The following is a 27,889-nucleotide window of genomic DNA, read 5'->3' on the forward strand; positions in this document are numbered from 1 at the left end:
AATGAAAAAGAATAAAGTCTGCACACTGGTGGTTGCAAAAAGCTCCAGAATATATTGCTGGTCAACGTTTCGGCCTGTTCAGGCCTTCATCAGGACATATATGTATCTATATTATAACATGTGCGTCACATGTCGATGGACTGGACGTGGATTAAGATGCACTCAGTGCCCGTCTAAAATCAGATTAATCTGCAAAAGAATATTCAGAGGTGGCGAAAATATATGCATAAAAAATAGCTGAATTTGAGGTTAAAGACGGGGTGCCGTGATTTTCAACGATTTTTTCTCCCCCTAAAACATGATCATCAGGTATTATGGTTATACTAGGAGTTATGGTTATACTAGGAGGAAGATTTTTTTCAAAAAAAGTGTACAGAAAGTGATAAAATTATGTTTTTGTGTGGACAAGCCTCCAGTTCATTAAGTATACCTGGTTCTCACCTTAGCACCTCCCACCTGAACCAGTCCCTCCGCCTCTTCCTACAAGACCACCCACCTGTCCTAGTCCCTCCTCCTCCTCATGCCCACACCGGTTGTGTTATGATAATGAGGGGGAGGGTATTTCTACTGTGTCATTAAAGCGCTGTTTTTCTATTGGCACGTTTGACCCTCAAGGTTTCAGCCTCCAGGAAGAAACTCAAAATAGTCAGAGAAGACATAAAACACCATAAAAACACCACCAGGAGGCTTAATGGAGTTCTATCAACCTCATACATAGACGCATGAAAAACAGAAAAAGTGCAAAACCATGGCAATGTGGCCCTCTGGAGTGAGTGTGGAAATATAGTGGCCCTCTCCATCATCAAAGTTGCATCACCCCTGACGTACAGGCATTACAACAACATAAACGTATTAGCAGTATAATACATAAGTAAATACTAATATGTAGTGCAGTGATTCCCAAACTTGTTTTGGATCAGGGCCCACTTGAAAATCTCGAAAGCGTTTGCGGCCCACCCATCTGATCTGGCTGCCTAACACTGCGTGCATTTTCAGAAGATGTTTATTTTGATGATGATCAGTCAATCAATTTGTGTTTCTGGCTCGGATCAACGGTTCTTAAAGGGATAGTTCACCAAAATTTGAAAATGAATGTCATAGAACGAGCGTATATGCGGTGTGCTAGATTGCGTATTATAATCATTATAATTCTCCCTCCTGTCAGAGGAGTCATTAATTCACACAGAGAGTGTGTCTTTATCACAATATGCCCAAATATGGATTACTGATGTCATAGTACTGACAAAATTCAGATCATAGATTTAGCTGAAATTCAGGTTGAGTAACGACATTAGCTATTCCATATAATGATGTCATCACGCAATGATATCACAACATAATTATGACATCAGATGTAATTGTCCTTTTAAATGTCGTTATTGTAGTTTATAACAAAAAAACATTCAGCAACTTCTGGAAATAAATCGCCCTGCTTTCTAACAACCTTTCTGTAAATTAGTTGCACTGATTCACAGTGGTGCTGGTGTGTGAAATGTTTCACTGGACGATACATCTGAAAGGACATGATAATTACACCCCAGTTGCTGTGGCAGTCGGACACAAGATGTACTCATTTGAAGGAAACTATCACAAGAACAGTGTTCAGATGGAAGTCCACATCTTTAACACAGTGTCTCTGCGCTGGAGGACGTTGCCCCCATGGACAAATGGACGAGGAGAAGGTCCTCCTGATGTTCCCTCCAGGCGCTGGGGCCACACAGCTGTACTTATAGCAGAGTGCGTCTACATCTGGGGAGGATATCCTTTCTGCAAACTGCTCTATGGATTTGATGTCGACTCCCACAGATGGTTCAAGCCTGAGATTTCTGGAACCGTTCCAGAGGCGAGGCACTGCCACACAGCCTGTGTCTTGGAGAAGGTCATGTATATCTATGGAGGATTCAAGGAGCGGACTGGATACAATAATGACATGTACAAGTTGGACACCACCACAATGGTCTGGGCTTTAATTAACACCAGAGGAACTCAACCACTTGTTTCATATAGTCACTCTGCCACCATCATCGGGACAAAGATGTTATTTGGGGGCCATGGGGACGAGGGAGTCGCATTAGTCTACAACATCAGTGTGTTTGACACAGAGACCAACAACTGGCTGAACACACCTCCTGCACAGCCTCTCCCAGAAGGACACTGGGGTCATTCAGCCTTTGCCTATAATGGAGAGCTGTACATATATGGTGGCTACAGCCAGGAATTCTTAAATGATGTGTGGAAATTCAGCCCAGTGACCTTCACCTGGAATAAGGTTGAACTCAAGGGAAACGGCCCTTCTCAGACGTATCAGTCTCAGTCTCAGACGTATTATATGCACTGTTGCATGGTGGGAGATCGTATCATACACTTTGGAGATCAACAAGTCTCTGATGGTCTGTATATCTTAGATTTTAGTCCAACACTGAAGACATTATGCAAGTTAGTAGTTATTCAGTACGGTGTGGAGCAGTCAGAACTCCCTCACGACATCAGGTGGGAACTGGCAGCCATGACTAAAAAACACTAGAAAGGTTCACATGCTCAGTGGAGTGCACATCTCTGCCAGTACAATATTATATTTTTAAAATATAATATTATAATATATATATATATATATATATATATATATATATAATATTTTTTTTTTTAAAGAATAAAAAATAAATATTTTTCTCTGAGATTTCTCTGAGACGCCGGGAACGCATCTGTGTGTCATTTTTGGGCGGTGTAACCGTCCCTATATGTGAGGTTGGGACATTGACATTTGCTGATCTGTGATTGGCCACCCATTGTACCCCACTAACCCTGCACTGTGATTGGCCACCCATTGTACACCCCTAACCCCTACACATTCAATGCAAATCTATACTTTTCTTTAAGTGAGCTTCCATCACTGTGATGCCCACTAGCTGCACTGTGATTGGCTGACTCTATTGGCTGACTCTATTCAGCACTGTGATTAGCTAGCGAGACACATGACACATGTGCATAGTCCTATAAATAGGACTATGCACTTAAAAAAAAGTGAGTGAGTCATGGGTCTGTGATGACCACTGTGACCACACCGCCCAATTCACACTGGGTGTGATTTTTAGCGGCGCGTCCTGCTCTATACCCGACTTTGTCCGTGTTCACCGTCAACGCTCTGATTGGTCAGACCCGTCAACGCTCTGATTGGTCAGACCAGTCAACGCTCTGATTGGTCAGACCCGTCAACGCTCTGATTGGTCAGACCCGTCAACGCTCTGATTGGTCAGACCTCACACACATATCGATGATAAACACATATCGATAAACACATATATAAACACATATCGATAACAAAATGTATCAAAGGCGCCGCTACCTTCACACAGGGTGTGATTTTTTTTTATTTCTTTGGCTATTCAAAAATAGCAGATCTACAAGCTCATAGCGCGGCACCGAGTGCCGCGCTATGAGCTTGTAGATCTGCAATTTTATTTTTAAAGACGGGGTGCCGTGATTTTCAGTGATTTTTTTCCACCCCTAAAACATAATCATCAGGTATTATGATTATACTAGGAGGAAGATTTTTTTCAAAAAGGTGTACAGAAATTGTTAAAATTATGTTTTTATGTGGACACGCCTCCAGTTCGTTAACTCATTCCCTGCCAGACTTATTTCTGGCTGTGTTTGCCCACTGCCAGCGGTTTAGTGTTTTTTTATAACTTTAAAAAATACACGGAACACTAACACCACTTCTCCCAGAGAACATGGATGGTTTTGGTTATAAGCCCACTTGTTTCTATGATGAAAGAGTAAGTTAAAACGTGAATATCTTTCCGTGGTTTTGTCTGCTCCGAGGACGCTATTGTTAAATTAGTTTCGGTTAGTTTCGAGGGGGGAAGGGTGGACGGACACGTGAATCCCGCCCACTACATTTGAGCGGCCTGCTTCCTGATCTGAAGGCACACCCACTTGAAACCAATGCGCACGGGTTGTCAACATGGCTACCGACAGATTCCAACGCAGAGCAGAATCTGTTCTTGAGAGATTATCCAGGTAGAAACTCAAAATAGTCAGAGAAGACATAAAACACCATAAAAACACCACCAGGGGGCTTAATGAAGTTCTATCAACCTCATAGAAACATGAAAAACAGAAAAAGTGCAAAACCATGGCACCACCTCTTTAAGTGCAAACAGGCTACAGTAGTGTGTGGCAACTACCATCCCCCGGGGCCCCAACCCATCTCCCCCGATGACAAATCCAGCCCCGGTCGTCACTAGGGAGTGTTTTTGCTGCGTACATCACAAGGACACCAGGAGGGTGGAAGAGGACAAGAGGACGATTAAATTGCTCAGACTACCTCCTGACGCACAATCATATGTGACTCAGTGCAGTGCTTTGAGACACAAGTAGCCCATGGTCATGTTTCATCTTTTATACAGATTATGAAAGTGCAGAATGTAAGCTTTAAAATTACGTGTCATTCGTTGAACATGACTATTTGAAGAAGATATGCTCAGATATGCTCAAATCTTTGTCAAGTTGTTGTGTGTTCTTCTTTCTGCTGCTAGAAGAACACACAACACAACATTAGTAGAGAGCAGCACCGAAGATGTTGTGAAACCGGAGAACAATGGGGCCAATGACCAACCAAAAACACTCTCTACTTTTGGTACTTTAAAGGAGGAGTTCACCCAAAAAATTACTTATTTTCTATCAATTGCACACCCTATGAAGCCTTGAATCCGTGGATTATTTTTTGCTTTTGTCGCATTCCTAAGCTAATAATTTGATTCCCGTCTCCTACCGGCTAATGTATCCGGTAGGAGACACAAAGTAGATTATTTGTGTCTCCTACCGGAAATACACACGGTCATCAAATTATTGTTTTAGGAATGCCACAAAAACAAAAATAAATCCATGAAATCAAGGCTTCATGGGGTGTGTAATTGATAGAAAATAAGTCATTTTTTGGGTGAACTCCTCCTTTAACCCATTAAGACCTGGAACTGTGTCATTTTTAGATTTGAGCTAAAAAGCATTATTTTACACTTTTCAAAAATAGCAGATATACAAGCTCATAGCGCGGCACCGAGTGCCGCGCTACGAGCTTGTAGATCTGCTATTTTTGAAAAATCATGAAAATGTGTGCAAATCTTGAATATATATATTTTAAAGCGAACATTTTTAACTCAAATGGGGGTCCCTGGAACAACATATTTTGATGGGGGTCCACGGCCAAATACATATCATTTTGGGGGTCCTTGACATGAAAAAGATTGAGCACCACTGATATAGAAACAAACGTTTTTCAGAAAACTGTTGAGATTTAGGAGACATGTAGTATCGGCTTCATGTCTCAATGGGTTAAGTACATTTTGATACCAACACTTTTGCACTTTTACTCAAATACATTTTTAAATTCCGGACTTTTACTACTGTAACAGACTGTCACCACCACTGTCTGGATCGCAGTAGGCCTGCCAGCCCCCAGGCCGAGGGCTCACAATGTACTTCACACACAATTAACGCTCCAAAAAACAAGGCAGCAACCAAGTGTGCAACCTGTCAGCTTAGAGCCCACGCACTCACACACACAGGCGAGGGAGGAAAAGAACGTGATAGCATGTTTTTTTTTTTTTAGTTTAATGCCTGTCTTTGGAGTGCTGTCGCCCTTATAGTCCAACTTCTTGGGGGGAAAACAAGGCAAAATATCTGAATAAAAATGACACAGATGCGTTCCCGACCCACAGGTTTAGAACCACTGGCCTATTATAATGACATGACAACCAGGTTGAAAGAGGTTACAGTACTGTAAGTCTGCGGGTTTTTATGAATATTCTACCAATGGGAAATATTAACGAGAGCTTGTGACTAAATCAGGGGTCTTCAACGTTTTCAGGCCAAGGACCCCCTAGCTGAGAGAGAGATGAAGCAGGGACCCCCTCTATATTGTATAAAATTGTGTTTCAGATAAACTTTTGCTGCTCTTTTTCCCCTCTACACCTATAACTCTTTGCCAAAAATAGCCGATCTACAAGCTCACAACGCCTCGCAGCGCGAAGTGTTGTGAGCTTGTAGATCGGCTATTTTTGGCTTAAGTTCTCCTCAGAAAAGGGATGCCAGGGTTCAAGTGGTTAAGGTAAAAAAAAAATCATATCACACAAAGATTTGGCGGACCCCTTGTAGTAACTCTGAGGACCCCCTAGGGGTCCCGGACCCCCTGTTGAAGACCCCTGGACTAAATCATAACTACATTGGATCCATTGGAACACACTATACAGGTTATTTTTCAGGACATACAAGGTTTTCTAACCCGACAGTGACGATACGTTCTTGTGTGTCTTCGGTCTGTCTGTCTGTCTGTCTGTCTCTTCTTCGCCCCACTGCTTTGGCCGTAGCGGCCTGGCCTCTGCTCTCTTGGCCATGGAAGGCATCCATGTCGAAGGCTTGTGAAACATGTTTTACACAAATGCTTTGTGCCAGGGAAAAAATCAAATAACTTTCAAACGCTTTCAAGATTTTTCTAAAATATCAGATGTACAAGCTCGCAGCGCGGCACAAAGTGACACGTTGTGCGCTTGCAGATCTGCTATTTTCGAACAGCCAACGCTAAAATCTGAAATGACACAGATGCTTTCCCGGTTTTAATGGGGTTAATGCATGTTTTGTAATAATAACAAAAAAGGAGCTGGTAGATAAAGCTGTTAAATAACTGTAGTGGAGTAAAAAGTAGCCTATGAAATTTGCCTCTGAGGTGAGTGGAAGAATAATGTATCAAATGTATGGAAACACTCAAGTTAAAGGGGCTACACCATGAATTTCATTTTTTTTTAGGTTTTTAGTATTTTTTGGGCTCCCCAGTGTCTCTTGTACCCAATTTTTTTTTTTTTTTAACATTCAGTCATTCATGCTCATTTCATGGATTTCCTGAATGGGCGTGTCTGAACAGGCCATTTCAGAATGGCTGTGCAAGTGATGTCACTTGCACAGCTTTTGCATTGACGATGGCCAGACAGAATTGCTCAGTAGCTCCCCCCTGCCCAATAGGACGTTTTGGTATTGCAGCTGAAAAAGCTTGGAATGACAGACAGTCAGATTGTGAGAAAAAATATCCGGATGTTTTTTAGGCTTACAACCTGTTTGCAACGTATTAGGGGGCAATATTTATATATAATATATATTTTTTTAATTCATGGTGTAGCCCCTTTAAGTAAAAGTACCGCACAATTTTACTCAAGTAGGCTACTCGTACTTGAGTACAATGTACTAAGTTACTGTACCAGCACTGTTTTGTCTTGGACATACAAGTTTTCCGCCCGACAGTGACAAGACATTCTTGTGTCTTGTCTCTCCTTCGCCCCACTGCTTTGGGCGTAGCGGCACTGGCCTCTGCTCTCTGGCCATGGAAGGCATCCATGTCGAGGGCTAGCTTGTTGAACAGGTGGCTGAGCTGAAGGATGATGTATGATGTCTCCTTTGAGCATGAAGCTCTCAGCTCAGCCATGACGGGCCTCGGTTATATCCCCTTCAATCCGGTGTATAACGCATCTGTGTCATTTCAAGATGTCTTCGGGCTATTAAAAAATAGCAGATATACAAGCTCGTAGCGCGGCACCGAGTGCCGCGCTACGAGCTTGTAGATCTGCTATTTTTGAAAAATCGTGGAAAATGTGTGCAAATTTGTGCAAATCTTTGAATATATATATATTTTTAAAGCTAACATTTGTAACTCAAATCTTTGATTCTGGGGGGGGGGGGGGTCCCTGGAACATAACATTTTGATTTGGGGGTCCACGGCCAAATACATATCTAAACATGTTTTCTAAATCCTAACAAGTATGTTCCTATATATATATCAAGTGGCGCTCCAACTTTTCCATGTCATGGACCACCCAAAATGACATGTATTTGGCCGCGGACCCCCATATCAAAATATGTTGTTCCAGGGACCCCCACCAGAAGCACAGATCGGAGTTAAAAATGTTCACTTCAAAACATTATATTCAAAGATTTGCACACATTTTCCACAATAAAAAAAATGATGCAGATCAACAAGCTCATAGCGTGGCACTCGCGTGGCACGCGCTATGAGCTTGTAGATCTGCTAGTTTTGAATAGCCAAATAAATCTTAAAATGACACAGATGCGTTCCCGGTCTTAATGGGTTAAAGTCCGCTCCATTCAAGTGTATATAGAGGCCATGCTATAGTTGAAGGCAGGTCAAAACAACTGTTTGAAGATGTACTTTAAGTCTGTCCATTATACTCAGTGCTATGCAATTTTTTACTTAAGTAAAAGTAGCAAGACCACAATATGAAAATACTCTGTTACAAAAGGCCTGTAGTACAAAGAGTATTGATATAAATAAAATGCCTTTGTGCCAAAGTAAAAAATACTCATTATAAATGGCCCATTTCACAAGTTCATTTCACAGCCTGTCACGTTGCAACGTATTGTGAGCTTGTAGATCGCTATTTTAGAATCGATTAAATATAAAATAGGGATTAACTAGTTAACGCACGTTTTGTACCAATAATAAAAATCTGCAAAGTAGTTAGATAACTGTAGTGGAGTAAAAAGTACATTTGCCTAAAAAAATATTGAAATACTCAAGTAAAGTAAAAGCACTCGTACTTGAGTAAATGTACTAAGTTACTTTCCAGGTGCTGGTTTGAAGGCAAGTTAACCACTTAAACCCCATATGGTTGAGTAGGCCTCTATACTAGGGTTTTTTCTGTTATTGTGGGGAAAAAGCTTTCGCTGAAAATAGCCGATCGACAAGCTCACATGCGTCGCGTTGTAGAGCTTGTCGATCTGCTGTTTTCAGCAAAAGTTTCCCCCACAATAAGGATGCTGTGGGGGTTTAAGTGGTTAAAAACAACAGCTTGTGGATGTACTTCATGTTCCATCCACTGTACACACTGTAGAGTTTGTGTTCAAATCTGTGGATTAAACCCCGTGTTGACATTGGGAACACAAAGCTCTCTCTGTGTAAACTAGCCAATCTGTTCCAAGACCAGGAGCATAAGTGGGGGGTTTTCTTTTTAAAATCAAGAAAAATAACATTTCTAGTGCAGCCGCTGTAGAGAACCTTTTTCTGGATTATAGAGCACACTTGGACATTTTTGAAAAGCGTTCTTGACTCCACCCATCAGATTGTGGTCCGGCTTGAATCGATGGAAACTACCGTAGTTCAACTTTAACCAATTAAGACCTGGAACGCATCTGTGTCATTTTTTGTTTTGAGCTAAAAGGCATTATTTTACACTTTGGGCTATTCAAAAATAGCAGATATACAAGCTCATAGCGCGGCACCGAGTGCCGCGCTATGAGCTTGTATATCTACTATTTTTGAAAAATCGTGAAAATGTGCGCAACTCTTTGAATCTATATTCTTTTAAAGCGAACATTTGTAACTCAAATCTTTGCTTCATGGGGGGGTCCCTGGAACAACATATTTTGAGATGGGCGTCGGCGGCCAAATACATATCATTTTGGGGGTCCTTGACATGCAAAAATCTTAGTACCACTGATATATAGAAACAAACGTTTTTCAGAAAACTGTTGGGATTTAACTGTTGGCATTTGTAGAATCGGCTTCAGGTCTTAAATGGGTTAAATTCCTATTTATCGGTATCACAATGACATTTTCAAGGTTTTTAAGAAAAAAATAATATCAGGTCTTTTTTTTTTGTACCTTATTTATTATTTAATGTTTTCATTATTATTAATGAATTAATTAATTACTTATTAATTTAAGACCCCACTCCTTGGGGTGTTTAAAAAAAAAAGCATATTTATTTATGTATTTTATTTTATTTATACTGTATATTTGCACATACAGTACGTGAAATGTGTCCTCTGCATTTACCCATCCTATAGCTACTTGGAGCAGTGAGCAGCCAGTCTACGGGGAGCGATCTGGTCTATACGGGTCAAGCTGGCAGAGAGAGAGGTTTTGGGCAGATTAAAGAAGGTCAAATAGTGGGGCGCGGAAGATTGGTGAGGGAGGCATGAACTGTTTCTTGAGGTGTTAACCCATTAAGACTGTGTCATTTTTAGATTTGAGCTAAAAAGCATTATTTTACACTTTGGGCTATTCAAAAATAGCAGATATACAAGCTCATAGCGCGGCACCGAGTGCCGCGCTATGAGCTTGTAGATCTGCTATTTTTGAAAAATCGTCAAAATGTGTGCAAATCTTTGAATATATCTATTTTTAAAGCGAACATTTTTAACTCAAATCTTTGGTTCTGGGGGTCTCTGGAACAAAATATTTTTATGGGGGTCTGCGGCCAAATTTTGGGGGTCCTTGACATGAAAAAGATTGAGCACCACTGATATAGAAACATACGTTTTTCAGAAAACTGTTGAGATTTATGACGTGTATAGAATCGGCTTCAGGTCTCAATGGGTTAAGGTTGTGACAAAAGGCAGGAAGTTTTTTTTCTTTCTGCTGCCATGCACGACTGTATTCAGAGAAGGTCACACACAACACCACCGGGGATACGAGCTGATGTTATGGAAGAGAGGAGTCACAAGAGCTGAGGGCATTGAGAGATGTATGGCCACAACACCACAGCAGGGAAAGGACATTTCATGTACTGAAAAGATATTGGGCAATTCACCGTAAATAATACATCCAAACCGATATTTAGAACCAATAACAAGACTTAATCTTGCTTATGTAGGTTAACCCGTTGAGGCCTGAGGTTCCGATTCTGCAAGATGTCTTCTAAATCCTAAACGGTTTTCTGTCTCAAACTTTTTCATGTCAAGGACCCCCAAAATTATATGAATTTGGCGGCGGACCCCCATCTCAAAATAGTTGGTTCCAGGGACCCCCAGAAGCAAAGATTTGAATTAATGTTGGCTTTAAAAGAATATGTATATATATTCAAAGATTTGCACACATTTTCACGATTTTTCAAAAAAAATAGAAGATCTACAAGCTCGTAGCGCGGCACTCGGTGCCGCGCTACGAGCTTGCAGATCTGCTATTTTTTGTAAGGACATCTGTACTGTAGGGATATGGGGCAATTCACCCTAAATAATATATCCAAACCGATATTTAGAACCAATAAGCGACTTAATCAAGAGCAGGTTTTATTTTATTTGATATGATTTATCTTTATTTCTTATTATATCAACAAAACAATACGAAAACATTTGAAAAAAATCTAATAGATGTTTCATTAGTCTGATTAAACACTTAACCCTGTATTACAGAATGCTTAGTTGTACAATGGGTGCATACTTTTTTTTTTTGGGGGGGGGGGGGGGGGGGGGGTAGCCAATCTAATCTACTGAACATGTCACTGGTAGGAAAATACAAAATGTTACCATATTATGTTACCATAAATGTTACCATATCATAATGAGCATTAGTGAGGACCAATTATATGACGATAGGTTGAAAATGGGTGAAGTGGTCCTTTAAGCAACTTTCACTTGTAGTCGAGTAATATTTAAAAATATTGGAGATAAGAGGTTTCTCCGCGACGGCAACGCTATGCTTTGACTCAAGCACTGGGGTCGAGTACTTTGTCCACACCTGCTCTCTCCCAGAGCCATATAAGGAGAGTTGTGTCACCTCCGTTCACTTCCTCCGAGTCTATGAAGCGTTTGTCACTATTTCGAGTTTACATGAACCAGAGTGTAGAAAAGAGAGTAACGACACGCTTTGATCTCGCCGCAAAGCGGGCTCCTATGGGCTATAGTTCCAAACATTGGAACTATCTCATTGAGATAGACAGAGCACTTCCGCATTCCATTCTTACAATGGGAGTCGACGCTAGTGTCAGAACTCTCTTTATGGCTCGGCGCCGTTTTCTGCCCCCCGAAGTGACGCAACTCTCTAAAATACAAGGCTCTGCTCTCTCCCAATCCACTCAGTAACCACAGCTGATCTTCCTTCCTGTCCATTAATTACATAACGAGACAGAACCCCAAGACACACCGAGGTGACAAATAGATTCAAACGAACCACACTATATAATTGCATTCCGCGTTGATGTATTAATGTGGCATTGTCACTCAGAATTATCTCCCTGCTTTGATGGGCACATGGCAGCGGGGGGATTAGAGCTCACAAATACAAATTAAAACCAAAAATGAAAGTGACAGAGCAAAAAAAAAGAGGAGAAAAGTGAATTCCACCGCCTGCAACTGTTTCGGTCTAATCTTTTAACCCATTAAAACCGGGAACGCATCTGTGTAACAACTTAAACCGTTATTTTATACTTTGGGCTATTCAAAAATAGCAGATATACAAGCTCATAGCGCGGCACCGAGTGCCGCGCTATGAGCTTGTAGATCTGCTATTTTTTGAAAAATCGTTGAAAAACTTGTGCAAATCTTTGAATATAATATTTTTTAAAACAATGATGTTTTACTCAAATCTTTGCTTCTGGGGGGGGGGTCCATGGAACGAAATATTTTGATATGGGGGTCCGCGGCCAAATAGATGTAATTTTGTGGGGGTCTTTGACATGAAAAAGTTAAGAGAACGACTGACATTAGCAACATAAGTGTTTCAGAAAGACATGCGTATGATCGCATCTCAGGTCTTAATGGGTTAAAATAACTGTACACATGCAATGCGAGGGGAGGGGGGGCGGGGGGGTGGAAGAGAAAATGAGATCATTAAAAAGGACGGCGAGGCAATAGATCTCTGCATTTTATTATGTGGGGGGAAAACAAACACAAACAAGTGCTGCACAGCCGCGATAAGGAGAAGGGCTGCCACAAAGCAGCTCTCATCCCAAGCATAGGGCCCACTAATCTCTGTGCATGTGGCCCTGCAGAGGAGGCTCCGCCGTTATGGACCAAATGCAAATAGATTAATAAATAAATGAATAAATAAGTGAATAAATAAGTAAATAAATTAATAAATAAGTATAATAAAAAAATGTATAAATACATTCGGTCACAAGTCTACACAAATACACACACACACACACACACACACACATGCATGCACGCTCGCATGAATGCACACACACAAGCACACACATCAATTCCAGTAGCATGGCTGACCACCAGGGCTTTATCACACCCTCACATTCAACGGCGAGCTTTTCGTCGCATCTAAAAATAAGGTATTTCTTTAAACGGGGAGTAGTTTTTCTCTGTGATCACACATTTCGAGCGTTAAACTTCTAGGAAGCCGAGTTAATGGGATTGCTCCTATTTCGCTGCCGGCTATGGGGGTGGGGGGGGACTTGCTGGCTGGAAGGGGCTATACTGTAAGACAGGGGTCTTCAACAGGGGGTCCTCAGAGTTACTACAGGGAGGGGGTCCGCCAAATATTTGTGTGATAGGATATTTTTTTTTACCTTAACCACTTCCACTTGAACCCTAGCATCCCTTTTCTGAGGAGAACTTTTAGCCAAAAATCTCAACGCCTTACAGCGTAAGTAATCTGAAACACAATTTTATACAATATAGAGTAGGGCATAGATATTCAACTGGCGGCCCGCGGGCCACGTGCGGCCCGCGAGGAGCTTCCTTGTGGCCCCTGGCCATATTCCAAAAAAAAAAAAAAAAAAAAAAAATTTTTTTTTTTTTTTTTTTAATTTTCATAATTATTATTTATTTTAACTTTGATTTATGTTATCAAAGTTAAAACAGTACAAATTATTTATCCTTCATTAGTTCTTGAAAGGCCATCTTTCTTTGGAACTTAACTTAGAACCTTAAATAGAACCGAATTAGACCGAATTAGACCCGAAAAAAGGTTGATTTATATTGGTCAAATAGAACCGAATTAGACCCGAATTAGACCGAATTAGACCCGAATTAGACCCGAATTAGACCCAAAAAAATTCGCGCGCGTGCGCTTTGCGCACGCGCGCAAATTGTGTGGCCCCCAACTCCAAATTATTTTACAGTTGTGGCCCCCTGCCTAATCTAGTTGAATACCCCTGGAGTAGGGGGTCCCTGCTTCATCTCTCTCTCAGCTAGGGGGTCCTTGGCCTGAACACTTTGAAGACCCCTGCTGTAAGATATGCCTGGAACTTTAGTTGGTGAGGAAGACAAGGAAGAAACCAGGCCCATTTTTTTCCCCCACTTTGTGGCGTCTCCAAACACGGCCCAAGACTTCCAATTCCATCAGCCCTTCTTTCCTCTTTTTTTTTTTAGCCGGCGGGCACAGACGGAGGCCTTAAGTCCTGTAGCTTGTTCCAGCTTATTCCCTTATCTTCTAATGGCTCTGATAAGGTTGTGGAGGAGAGAAAACTGGCGTATGTTGTGCTGCAAGCATGTCCGACCCACTGCCGCGGGGGCTCTCTGATTAAATCTCTCCATGGAACAACAGGGAACAAGCTTGTGGCTATTGTAGTGCAACATGCCATAACTCGAAAATATCATTATGATCAGGCTTGCCTCTTAACCCTTTATTACAGTTTAACTCTTTGACTGCCAGAGTATTTTCATAAAGTACTCCCCCAGTGCCAGCGATTTTCGTATTTTTCTATTTTGCAATTTTTCATTCAAATAAATTGTCTGAGTGCGGTTTTAAACACATACGACAAATCTGCCACTAGAGAGCAGCACCCCCCCCCCCCCCCCCCCCCACACCCAGTCAAACAGTCAAACCGGATGTGACGTGGACCTCTCGGTTCGTTTTTTATACCGTGTGAAAACCTGTGTGTTTCCCTATTCTGGCCGAAAATGACCGGGGAAAAAAATGAAAACCGGAAACGGAATCTGCGTCATAAAACCGGATGCAGGTGTGGGTGAAGTAAGTGGAACTCGAAACCTAGATTGAAAAATAAGCAGCATAGCGCGATCAGAGATTAAACAATGAACGCGCGTCTAACGCGTCGACGGCCAACTGGACAAACTAGCAATTGACGCGTTATCGAGTCAACTGCAGTCAAAGAGTTAATGTATCCATATCTCATTTACTGCCATATCGTTTGGGCAAAGTACATATCCATCTAATTCACACAAATGACTCATTACTCAAAAGAAATGTGTAAGAATAGCTACGACTTCTAACTATTTGGCTCAATCTGCTCCTCTGTTCAAAAAAATATATTTACTGTCTATCTATGATATTAACACAATTCAGTCCTGTTCTTTCATCTATAAATAAATGCACCTACCTTTCAAATATGCTTCCTACACCCTTTAAAGATTATTTTAAGACCAACTCGCAAGTTCATAATTATAATACTAGACAATCTGATAATCTCCATCCTCCCTTCAGCCGTACCACCCACAGCCAGTTCTCCATTAAAGACAGAGGTTCTTTACTCTGGAATACACACATACTTATAACCAACTCTTCATCTTCACTCAGTAACTTTAAACATAGACTGAAGGCCAGCCTGATGAATCAAGCCTCTCCACTTGCTTCTACCATTATAACGTAGGTATAGACTAGTTATTTGTTGTTTGTCATGTCTTATGTTTGATTATTATGTTTGCCAGACCCAAGGGGTCGGGCTTACATGAGGCTTTGTATCTGTTTTGTCCATACATGGGCATGGTCACTTTGTCCCCCGGCCCCAGCCAAAAAAGTCTGTCCCCCTTTCGTCATAGAAGGGACATAGAAGGGACACACGTCATGCGAAGCCCGGCCATTCAGATTTCAACCACTAGGGGTCTGGCAGTACCAGGTCTCCTTGTGGTTCTCAATGTGGGGTCCGGGGACCCCCAGGGGTACTTGAGGGGGTTCCAGGGGGTCCCCAGCTAAATGATGGACAGGAACCAAATGGACCCTTATGGGTCTGTAACTCTGAGAGTGTACAAATGGAACCAAATGGACCCGTTAGGGTCCATTTGGTTCCATTTGTACACTCTCAGAGTTAAATTAACATTGATTTTACAATATGAATTGGGGTCCCAGAGATATAAATGCCATTTAATGGGGGTCCGTAGCCCTAATGCATGTCAAACTGGGGGTCCTTGAAATTAAAATGGTTGAGAATCACTGCTAGAGCCGTAAAAGATCTTCTCTTATGGGGGTCCCTGGCTTATCTTTTGAAATGGGGGTCCGCGGGCTAATAAGTGTCAATTTGGGGGTCCTTGACACGTAAAAGTTTGAGAACCACTGATTTAGTCGACCGAAACTAGACAAAAACTAAAACATTTCAGATGACTAAAATATGACCAAAACTAAATGGAATTTGCTGTCAAAATCAACACTGATTCACAGTCGATATGAGCAAAGAAATGGGCCCACTGATTTCTATGAGAAATTGACCCACTTCTCCCTCCCTATAAGCTGGTGATCTATCTCTCTCTCTCTCTCCACAGGACATCTCAAATCACCTCCCTTCCTCCAGGTGGTGGAAAAAGTACTCTAATTCTTTACTTAAGTAAAAGTACCAATACTGCAATATAAAAATACTCTGTTACAAGAAAAAGTCCAGAATTAAAAATGTACTTGTAAAAGTACAAAAGTATTGGCATCAAAATGTACTTAAAGTACCAAAAGTAAAAGTACTAAATATTTGAAAATAGCCGATCTACAAGCTCACAACGCGTTGCGATGCGACGCGTTGTGAGCTTGTAGATCTGCTATTTTCAAATAGCCTATGTTTAAAATAGGTTTAAAGTGGTTAATGTATGTTTCGTAATATCATAATTTATATCTGAAAAGTAACTAGTAACTTAAGTTTTCAAATAATTGTAGTGGAGTAAAAGTACAATATTTGCCTCTGAGATGTAGTGGAGTAGAAGTAAAAGTATTGGAAATAGGAAACACTCAAGTGAAGTAAAAATACCTCAAAATGTTACTCAAGTACAGTACTTAAGTAAATGTACTTAGTTACTTTCCACCACTGAGGCTGGTGATCTCTCTCTCTCTCCACAGGAGATCTCAAATCACCTCCTTCCTCCTGACTCACCGGGAGCTTTGTAAAAGCCGATGTCCTCCTCGGTGAGGGGCAGCAGGTACACCTCTCCCTCCTTCCACAGCAGGGGGTATTCCATCCCTCCAGAGAACACTCCTGACCAGCCGTCCTGATCTAGAGGAAATGACAAGATGTCTGTTAAATAACTCCATGCTTTATTTCAGTAGTTCTCAAACTTTTTCATGTCAAGGACCCCTTACATTGACACTTATTAGCCCGCGGACCCCCATTTCAAAAGATATGCCAGGGACCCCCCATAAGAGAAGATTTTTTTACGGCTCTAGCAGTGATTCTCATCCATTTTAATTTCAAGGACCCCCAGTTTGACATGCATTAGGGCTACGGACCCCCATTTAATGGCATTTATATCACTTGGACCGCAATTTATATTGTAAAATCTATGTCAATTTAACTCTGAGAGTGTACAGATGGAACCAAATGGACCCGTTAGGGTCCATTTGGTTCCATCTGTACACTCTCAGAGTTACAGACCCATAAGGGTCCATTTGGTGCCTAATCTATCATTTAGCTGGGGACCCCCTGGAACTCCCTCAAGGACCCCTGGGGGTCCCCGGACCCCACTTTGAGAACCAATGCTTTATTTAACCACAACAACCCATTAAGATCCGAGGCCGATTCTATGCAAATGCCTTCTAAATCAGTAGTTCTCGCGCTCTCAAGATTTTTCCAAAAATGTTCAAAAATAGCAGATGTACAAGGCACCAGTGGTGGAAGTACATAAATATTATCATCAAAATGTACTTAAAGTACCAAAAGTAGTAGTAGTAGTACTCATCACGCAGAATGTCACAAGTTTTATAAATGTATAACAACATATTTTGAAAATAGCAGATCTACAAAGCTTTCCCGGTTTTAATGGGTTAACTCTGGCATCCCAGTTTTGGGCATGTAAAAAAAAAACGTAACAAAATAAACAAAAAACAACAACAACCCCCAAAAAATGTTTTTATTTGATTGATCTCTCTCTAGGATCCCAAGCCTAAGCAGAAGTAGATTTTGATGATTGGACTCATATAAACTTAGATAAAACACGAGAGGTGTGTCTGTGTGCATAATAATACCTTCAATGAAATCAGAGGTGATGTTGGTAGCAGCGTGCTGATTGGACGAGGAGCAGGCCAGGGAGTGGCCAGAGCAGAAACACGACTGACAGCCTGCTGGGTTGTCCTGCTGCGGGTTGAAGAAACCTGGTTTGCATCTGTAAAACACACGCACACGCACACACACACACACACACACACACACACACACACACACACACACACACACACACACACACACACACACACACACACTTTATGAATTTTTAGAAGAAAAAGTCCTTTTGAACACCTACGGAGACGGATAGGCGCGTCGAAGTAATTAACTTGAAGAGCAGCAAAAAGGAGTCCTGACCTGCACACAAAAATGTATTGATATGGATACAACGTTTCGGTCACTCGGACCTTCACGACACGTTGTATCCCTATAAGGGACTACTTTTTTTGCTCAAGAGTGCAATTTTTAACCATTTTTGGGGACATTTTAACACTTACGGTCACCCTAGCCCCAATCTGGGAACCCAGAGCCAACTGAAAAGGCACTATGTCAGTTGGCTCTGGGAGGAAGAAAACGGAGCACCCGTGCACAAGGAAACCGGGGTTTTGCTCTGCCTTCAGTGCATCACTTCCGGTGGTGCGACTATGTTTTCATTCCCACTAACAATATTTCTACACGGAACACTAACACCACTTCTCCCAGAGAACATGGATCGTTTTGGTTATAAGCCCACTTGTTTCTATGATGAAAGAGTAAGTTAAAATGTGAATATCCTTCGGTGGTTTTGTCTGCTCCGCGGACGCTATTGTTAAATTAGTTTCGGTTTGTTTCGAGGGGGGAAGGAATCGACGGACACGTGAATCCCGCCCACTACATTTGATTGGGTAAAGCGCGGCCTGCTTCCTGATCTGAAGGCACGCCCACTTGTAGGCAGTGCGTACACGTTATGACGAACCTCCCCGACAGATGCCAACGCAGAGCAGAATCTGTTCTTGAGAGATTACCCTAGCCCTAACCCTACAATCTCACAACGACAATCCCCTGATCCGTATAAAGTCCAAACCCTAATCCCAACCTGAATGTCTGTCTGTCAATACAAGTCTGATCGTATTGTCCTCAGAATATCTATTTCTCAAATAGACATTGTCCTCACGAGTATGGTAACACGCGCACACACACACACATACAGTATTACCATGCACAAACACCATCATTGCCACTTAGCAGCATAACACTTGTAGTCATTTCATCCGACATAATGTCTCCATGTTGTTTTTGGAAGAGTAGCGGGGCAGCACTAGTCACTGCAGCGGAGTGGAGGAGGCCACCTGCCAGCTGAACAGTTGTTTGTGTCTTTGGTTGCTGTCGGGGAGGAAAACCTCATATGTCCTCAAAACCAGTGGTGGAAAGTAACTCAGTACATTTACTCAAGTACTGCACTTTTACAGTACAATTTGGAGGTATTTTTTACTTTAGTGGAGTACTTCCAATTATCAATAATTTGACTTCTACTCCACTACGCCTCAAAGGCAAATATTGTACTTTTACTCCACTACAATTATTTGAAAACTTTAGTCACAAGTTACTTATACTTTATTACAAAACATACATTAACCACTTCAGCACTTTATGTACTTGGGGCTTCGGCTATTTGAAAATAGCAGATCTACAAGCTCACAACGTGTCGCGACGTGACACATTGTGAGCTTGTAGATCTGCCATTTTCAAAAGATTTTGAAAACTCGTGAAATGGGACATTCTGCTTAATGAGTACTTTTACTTTTGGTACTTAAAGTGCATTTTGATGCCAATACTTTTGTACTTTCACTCAAGTAGATTTTGAATACCGAACTCGTACGTACAGCAGACTATTTCTACAATAGGCAATTGATGCTTTCACTTGAGTACTTCTTCCATCCCTGCCAAAAAAAACATTGCTTTATTTATTACTACTTGTAGATCTGCAATTTCCGCTATACTTTTATGTGACACTCATGCGTGACGAAGTAGGGAATACATTTACAGGGAGAGGAGAAAGAGAAAAAAAAACATAACAACGTGGAAATACAGGGACGTGCACAGATAGACTCTAGGTGGTGCTAGAGCACCTGCCCTTTGCCCTCTTGACCAGAAGTGCCCTTTTGAAAAAAAAGAGAAAAAAAACGTTTTTTTCCCCCCCAGTTTACAGCAGGGGTCTTCAACAGGGGGTCCTCAGAGTTACTACAGGGGGTCCGCCAAATCTTTATGTGATATGATTTTTCTTTTTACCATAACCACTCGAAACCTAGCATCCCTTTTCTGAGGAGAACTTTAGCCAAATTATAACCCACAACGCCTCGCGCTGCGAGGCGTTGTGGGCTTGTAGATCGGCTATTTTTGGCAAAGAGGTATAGGTGTAGAAGAGGGAAAAAAGAGCAGACCAAGTAAACAAAAAAAAGTATAATTTACTTGAGCACCTGCCCCTCAAAATGTCTGTGCACGCCACTGTGGAAATATGTTAAATACGAGGTTTCTGCCCGGCGACAGCCAAGCTTTGCTGCGGCACTGAGGCAGAGGAGAGGAGAGGAGAGGAGAGGAGAGGAGAGGAGAGGAGAGGAGAGGAGAGGAGAGGAGAGGAGAGGAGAGGAGAGGGCCAACAGAGCCCAGCTGCTCGGCTTCTCTCTGCTCTTGACCTCCAGACTCTCTCTGGCGGATGCAGAGGTGGGACGGAAACACTGGTGGAAATCAGATGCTACACTAGCCCATTGAGACCTGAAGCCGATTCTACATGTCTCCTAAATCCCAACAGTTTTCTGAAAAACGTATGTTTCTATATCAGTGGTGCTCAATCTTTTTCATGTCAAGGACCCCCAAAATGATATGTATTTAGCCGCGGACCCCCATCAAAATATCTTGTTCCAGGGACCCCCCAGAAGCAAACATTTGAGTTAAAAATGTTCGCTTTAAAAAATATATATATTCAAAGATTTGCACACATTTTCACAAATTTTCAAAAATAGCAGATCTACAAGCTCGTAGCGCGGCACTCGGTGCCGCGCTATGAGCTTGTAGATCTGCTATTTTTGAATAGCCCAAAGTGTAAAATAATGCTTTTTAGCTCAAATCTAAAAATGACACGGTTCCAGGTCTTAATGGGCTAGTCTGGATCACACAGCAGAGCCATGGAGAGAGAGAGAGAGAGAGAGAGAGAGAGAGAGAGAGAGGCAGAGAGGCAGGCTAGCTCAAGCAGCTGTGAAAGAAGAAGAACTAAAACAAGACGTGGAGTCTAATAATAACGGCTTGGCCTACAAAGTCCCCAATCTTTAACTATCAATAACGTGTGCGTGTGCACTTTGTGAACACGATAGAGTGCTCGGCGGTGAAGCCCACACTATACAGGCTAGTTATAATTGTAGACAGATATGTCTGTGATATGTCTGGTGACATCTATCCTCTATAGTCTATATCCTGTATTAAAATGGGCTTAAGGGCTCTGGATCTCTGATGTCACTCTGACAAAGCCCACTATGACTCAGACAAATCGGTCGGATCGGCATAACATGCACAGTGGCCCAAACCTCTAGTATTAACCCATTGAGACCTGAAGCCGATTCTACATGTCTCCTAAATCTCAACAGTATTCTGAAAAACGTGTCAAGGACCCCCAAAAATTATATGTATTTGGCCGTGGACCCCCATCTCGAAATATTTTGTTCCAGGGACCCCCCAGAAGCAAAGATTTGAGTTAAAAATGTTCGCTTTAAAAATATATATATTAAAAGATTTGCACACATTTTCACAATTGTTCAAAAATAGCAGATCTACAAGCTCGTAGCGCGGCACTCGGTGCCGCGCTACTATACAGTATATGCTATTTTTGAATAGCCCAAAGTGTAAAATGATGCTTTTTAGCTCAAATCTAAAAATGACACAGTTCCAGGTCTCTTAGTGGGTTAAATGAATGAGCTAAAACTAGGTGGAAACTATTCATAAAAGTAAAAAAAAATAACAGCATTGCAGCACCAATGCAAAGACTTTAGAGTGCTACTTCATATTGGGACGGTACCAGGATTGATTTTCAAAGCAGTGCCTACAACTTTGTTGTTTGCTGCTGTTCTTAGCCCATTCATCTCATTCAGATTTCCCCAGACGTATCAGCATAGGCAGAGATCTCTACTACTGTACTGTATATGCAGGCTGGCTGCTTGTGTCCACGTTCATTCTGACAAATAATAAGAACACAGATGCTTGACAGGAGCAATCATTTGTTTAAGCACATATTTTCAACTGCAACTCATCTTTCATGTCTAGGCATTTTCTTTACTTTTTTTTTTAGAGTAGCCAATACTTTTTTACCCCCTTTTTCTCCCCAAGTTAGTCGTTATGCCAATTCATTCCTGCCCACACACATTCCTGTGTTGTCACTGCTAGTACTGACTCTCCTACCAGTAAGGAGCCCCCACCGGGAGGACGTATACGGGCCTTCTTCCTACTCCTCCCACCCAACACTCCCTGAAGACAGGTGCCGCCCATAGGAATACATGCAGTGACACCCTCCACGCCCAGCTTCCCTCCCCCGAACACGGGCCAATCGTGTTCCTATAGACCAGTGGTTCTCAAACTTTTTCATGTCAAGGACCCCCTAATTGACACTTATTACCCCGCAGACCCCCATTTGAAAAGATATGCCAAGGACCCCAATAAGAGAAGGTTTTTACGGCTCTCTAGCACGATTCTCAACCATTTTAATTTCAAGGACCCCCAGTTTGACATGCATTAGGCTACGGACCCCCATTTAATGGCATTTATATCTCTGGGACCCCAATTTATATTGTAAAATCAATGTTAATTTAACTCTGAGAGTGTACAAATGGAACCAAAGTTACAGACCCATAAGGGTCCATTTGGTTCCTGTCCATCATTTAGCTGGGGACCCCCTGGAACCCCCTCAAAGAGTACCCCTGGGGGTCCCCGGACCCCACTTTGAGAACCAATGCTATAGACGCCCGACAAAGTCGAACGTACCACTGCGGCAGGGACTTCACCACTGCGCCCGTATATCCAGGCATTTTCTAAACTGGGTTTCGATTGGCTTTCATGGAAAATAAATGAGTAAGTAGTGGCATGAAGTGTGATCATATGTTGTGTACATAGATTAATAATACAGACAAACGCTGTTCAAGGCGGCTTTGGCCTCCAGCCACGCTGTAAATATATTGGGAGCACACACACACACACTTATTCAATAGTGTGAGACCTGGAGCTGTGTGTTTAGTTAATATTACAGTGATCTTATCTGTTTAATCATGTCCTCCCCGAGGACACGCAGAAACACATTATCGACATGCTGTAAGTCATGTTCACTGTCCTATTAGTCAGACTGATGGGATACTATGCCCCCAAAACAACAAAACCATACATCATGTATATGAAGCTTATAACGGTGCAAAAATCGATCAGAACAAAGTCTGTTTTTATGCTAATGTTTAGTTGTTTGACTGTAAAATGTGGTTTAAAAAAAAGAAAGAAAATAAAGAATTGTAAAATAAATATAAAAAAATAAATGAGGTGAACAAACAATAGATGAACAAATGGACAAAAAAGTTAACATATTGCAACGCTTCAGCGACTAGGAGAGTGTACAGGTATTATCTAAATCAGGGGTCTTCAACAAGGCGTCCGGAACCCCTTGGGGGTCCTCAGAGTTACTACAGGGGGTCCTCCAAATCTTTTTTTTTCTTACATTAACCACTTCAACCCTGCATCCCTATTCTGAGAGGAACATTAGCTGGAAATAGCAGATCTACAAGCTCACAACGCCTCGTAGATCGGCAATTTTTTTAGCAAAGAGGCTTAGTGTAGAAGGAAAAAGGAGCGGGCCAAGTACAGAGCCAAAGGTCAAGTTCACTAAATGTCTGAAATAAACAAAACAAAAATACATTAATCTACACAACGCTTATGATCTACGAAAAAGCTAGGGGGTCCTTGGCCTGAAAAAACATTGAAGACCCCCGATCTAAATTTTTGAATGTTCACGTTTTTTTCAAAAATAGCAGATCTACAAGCTCATAGCGCGGTACTCGGTGCCGCACTATGAGCTTGTAGATCTGCTATTTTTGAATAGCCAAAGAAATCTAAAATGACAGAGATAGATGCGTTCCCGGATTGAATGGGGTTAAGGCACAAAAACAGGGGTGGTGGTGTCTATTCAAATTCACAAATTCAACTGATGTACTGAACGTGTCCATGTAACCATGAAATTGCATGCACTATTTCTACGCCACGGGCACATACTGTACAGACAGTACAGTACAGGTGCACTGAATTGGGCACAGCATTGTTTGTGAGAAGACACAGGGTGACAGCCAGCAGGGTGACAGAAAGTCGAAAGTGTGAATATTCCATCTGTTACTCTCTTTCAAAATGTATAGATTGACACACTTTTGTTATTTGAGGAAATAAAATATGACCTAGAATGGATAATTAACTGCGTCCATTTATTTATTTTTCATTTTTTTTGCTTACTTCATCAGTTAGAATTTCCAATTCATGAGAAGAAGAACACAACTGAATGTTCCTCTTCCTTCTTGTTCTGCTCTGGTTTGACACTCCTTAAATTTTAACATGTGGTAAAGATTTAGCACGTTCCCAAGAAGATACTAAAGGAATATACCATACTAAAAACTATATGAAATAGCACTTAAAGTGGTTATTTGGCTAGTAATTATAGGGGAACCTCTTTTTTGGTGGTATCTAGCAGATATCTTTAACCCATTAAGACCTGAGGCCGATTCCACAAACGCCTTCTAAATCAGCAGTTCTCAAACCTTTTTGTGCGGCGGACCCCCCAATCTGAAAATGTTTTGTGCCAGGGAAACCCCCCAGAAGAGAAAAAATTAGAAAAAAATCTAAATTCTTCAACATTTTCAATATGTTTCAAAAATGTTCAAAAATAGCAGATGTACAAGCTTGCAGCGTGGCACAAAGTGACGTGCTGTGAGCTTGTATATCTGCTATTTTTGAGAACCACTGTTCTAAATCCTAAGAGTTTTCTGAAAAACGTATGTTGCTATATAGGCAATAGGCTCTATGCACAGCAGCCATATTATCACTTCCTTCACAGGTGTTACCAATGATACTAATGAAGGCTCTGTTCCATTTAGTGTAGCACAGTGGTTTCCACGACCCTCATAACTCTGAGAGTGTACAAATGGAACCAAATGGGTTCCATACGGGTCCATTTGGTTCCATTTGTACACTCTCAGAGTTACACACCTGTAAGGGGCCATTTGGAAGCCCATGAGGGTCCCTGGACCCCAACTGTAGACCCACTGGTGTAACAGAGTGTTTCCAGTGAGCCAACATGCACAATATCAGCACCCTGACTCTGTTTGACCAGAGCCTTCATTAGTATCATTGGTAACACCTGTGAATGTCTTCATAATATGGCTGCTGTGAATAGAGTCTATAGCTAAAATCTAAAATGACAGATTATTTCCCGGCATGCTGTAGCACCTTAATGCTGCGTTCACACTAGCAGCAACAAAAGCAACAAAAGAAAACGGCTACGATGTCGCTACACTAAAGAACAGAGAACTGTCTGACGTCAAGAATTTGTTCTTCTCCGATTACAAGCAGGAATTACTTCTGCAAACCAGAAAATAAAGCGGATGTCCGGCCTCCCCCCCCACTTCCATAATCCAATTGGCAGTTGCGTAAATAAGTCCTACTATAAACTAAATTAGTCGACGCCTATCTAGCTATAGCTGCTTGCTTACCAGAAATGGAAATTCAAAAATAAGATATTTTAGAGATATTTCAATGGGAAATGACAAAAAAAAAAAGAGAACAGCTTCGAGCCTGGGCTTTACTGTACCTGTTACAGGCCTGTCCCTCCACGTTCTGCCTGCAGTAACACCCTCCATCCAGCGGGGAACAGTCTCTCACGCTACCCCGGGGGTCGCACTCACATGGCCTGCAAGCAGAGAAAAAGTGATGATGAGGTTAAAAAGCACACAGCCAGAGGCAGAAATAATAATAATAATAAACTTTATATTTTGTATAGCACCTTTTATGACATGAAATGCATCTCTAAGTGCTTTACAGAGCAAGAATAAAGCACAAGTGCTTTACAGAAAAAAGTACAAATAATTTAACAATAAAGCAAAACAAGAAAAGCAAAAGCGTAAAACAACATTAAAATGATTGCGAAAAAGGCAGTGAATCAGACAGTGAGGACATGAATAACAACACAAGAGATTTAAAAATCAACTAAAAGCAAGAGGGAAGAAATAATTATTGAGCTGTGCTTTAAAGCTATCTACAGAGTCTGCCGGATTACATGGACACACTGCACTAAGCAGACATTTTAAATGGTCTTGTAGATTCTATTTTAGAATTAGAATCCTGAAAGTAACAGTTTTTTGACTGTTGACTGTTGACAGGAAATCACATACATAGATGTGCGTTAAGATGTATTTATTTCATTTCATTCATGCCTGAAGAAGGTCATCAGTGACCGAAACGTTACTTATTTTATTATTGATGTGCACTTGTTTGCCTACGCACCTGATCCAGTCTTAAAGCTAGGTGTGCAGAAAGACCTGTGTTCCAAAAATAAACAAACGATCCCGGCGGTTTGACTCATATGGATATAGGGCATATAGTCCAGGGGCCAAGACATATTTTGGTACCACCTAAGGTGACCGTAAAGTTTTTGTATTTTTGTCTTCCTACATGTCTCTAGTTTATATTTTGGTATGATAACCCTTCCAATCTTGTAGCTTAATGGCAGTTATCACTACCTACCGGCTAATGTATCCGGTAGGAGACACAAAGTAGAATCTTTGTGTCTCCTACCCCGGGCAACAAATTATTGCGACAAAAAACAAAATATATCCATGTATTCAAGGCTTCATGGGGTGTGCAATTGATAACTTCTCAGATTTTTGGTGTTTGCAAAAAGACTGCTTTCCATAAGCTTGTAAAAGTTGACCCTCCTTCGGTCTGGGGTGGTCATAGCTGAATGGGTAGAGAGTCCCCCTGAAAAACTTAAAGGAGGAGTTCACCCAAAAAAATATTTATTTTCTATCAATTGCACACCCCATGAAGCCTTGAATACATGGATATATTTGTTTTTTGTCGCAATAAGTTGATGCCTGGGGTAGGAGACACAAAGATTCTACTTTGTGTCTCCTACCGGATACATTAGCCGGTAGGTAGTGATAACTGCCATTAAGCTACAAGATTGGAAGGGTTATCATTAGAGTCCGACCGATAGGGATTTTTGTGACCGATACCGATAACCGATTTTAGAGAGGTTTGGATTATATCGGTCACCGATAACCGATATGCAACAACCGATATTGTGAATTTTATTAGCTGGAATGAAAATAGGCCTTTTCTGTTTTTGTTTTTTTTACATTTACTCAAGTACAGTACTTAGGAAATGTTTAAGTACATTTTTTAGGTATTTTTTTTACTATTATTTATATTTAGTAATAGTAAAGTATTGGAAAGTATTTCCAATTTTCAACCCTTTTACTTCTACTCCACTACATCTCAGACTAGGCAAATATTATACTTTTACTCCACTACAATTATTTGAAAACTTTAGTTACTTTGTAGATTAAGATCTAGAATATTATAAACAAAACACACATTAACCACTTCAGCCCTATATACATTGATTTCTGCCATTTGAAAATAGCAGATTTACAAGCTTGTAGATCTGCTATTTTCCAAAGATTTTTATCCATTTGAAATCTTGTTGAACAGGACATTCTGCATAATGAGTAGTAGCCTACTTTCTGCTTTGTACTTTAAGTCAGAGTCCTGCAATCGTTTGACGGGTGAAAACGGGTGTAAAATATACCGACGGGCGGTTCTGAAGTAACTAAACGCGGGTAGGTAACGTTTTATTGTGAAAATCAGAGAGCCCTGTCTCCGCGAAAACAACGTCACTTGTGTAACTTAACACAGCACAACGGCATGGAGCACGCTGGTCAGTTATCTTA

General features: G+C 41.3%; 1 protein-coding gene across 2 annotated transcripts in view; it reads right to left on the reverse strand.

Moving 5' to 3' along the window:
- Nucleotides 1–27,889, reverse strand: part of lamc3 (laminin, gamma 3) — a gene marked incomplete at its 3' end in the record, with an annotated part of 244,086 nt that overhangs the window by 119,132 nt on the left and 97,065 nt on the right. For both annotated transcript variants that reach the window (XM_084046138.1, XM_084046137.1), the window contains exons 7-9: nucleotides 25,750–25,848; nucleotides 17,918–18,054; nucleotides 16,830–16,949 (exon numbers count right to left, since the gene is read on the reverse strand). In XM_084046138.1, the coding sequence (XP_083902264.1) occupies nucleotides 16,830–16,949; nucleotides 17,918–18,054; nucleotides 25,750–25,848 (356 nt within the window). The remainder of the gene's footprint in view (nucleotides 1–16,829; nucleotides 16,950–17,917; nucleotides 18,055–25,749; nucleotides 25,849–27,889) is intronic.

The sequence above is a fragment of the Gymnoscopelus microlampas genome (assembly GCF_963454915.1).
Source record: "Gymnoscopelus microlampas genome assembly, chromosome: 21".
In the NCBI taxonomy this organism is placed as follows: Eukaryota; Metazoa; Chordata; class Actinopteri; order Myctophiformes; family Myctophidae; genus Gymnoscopelus; species Gymnoscopelus microlampas.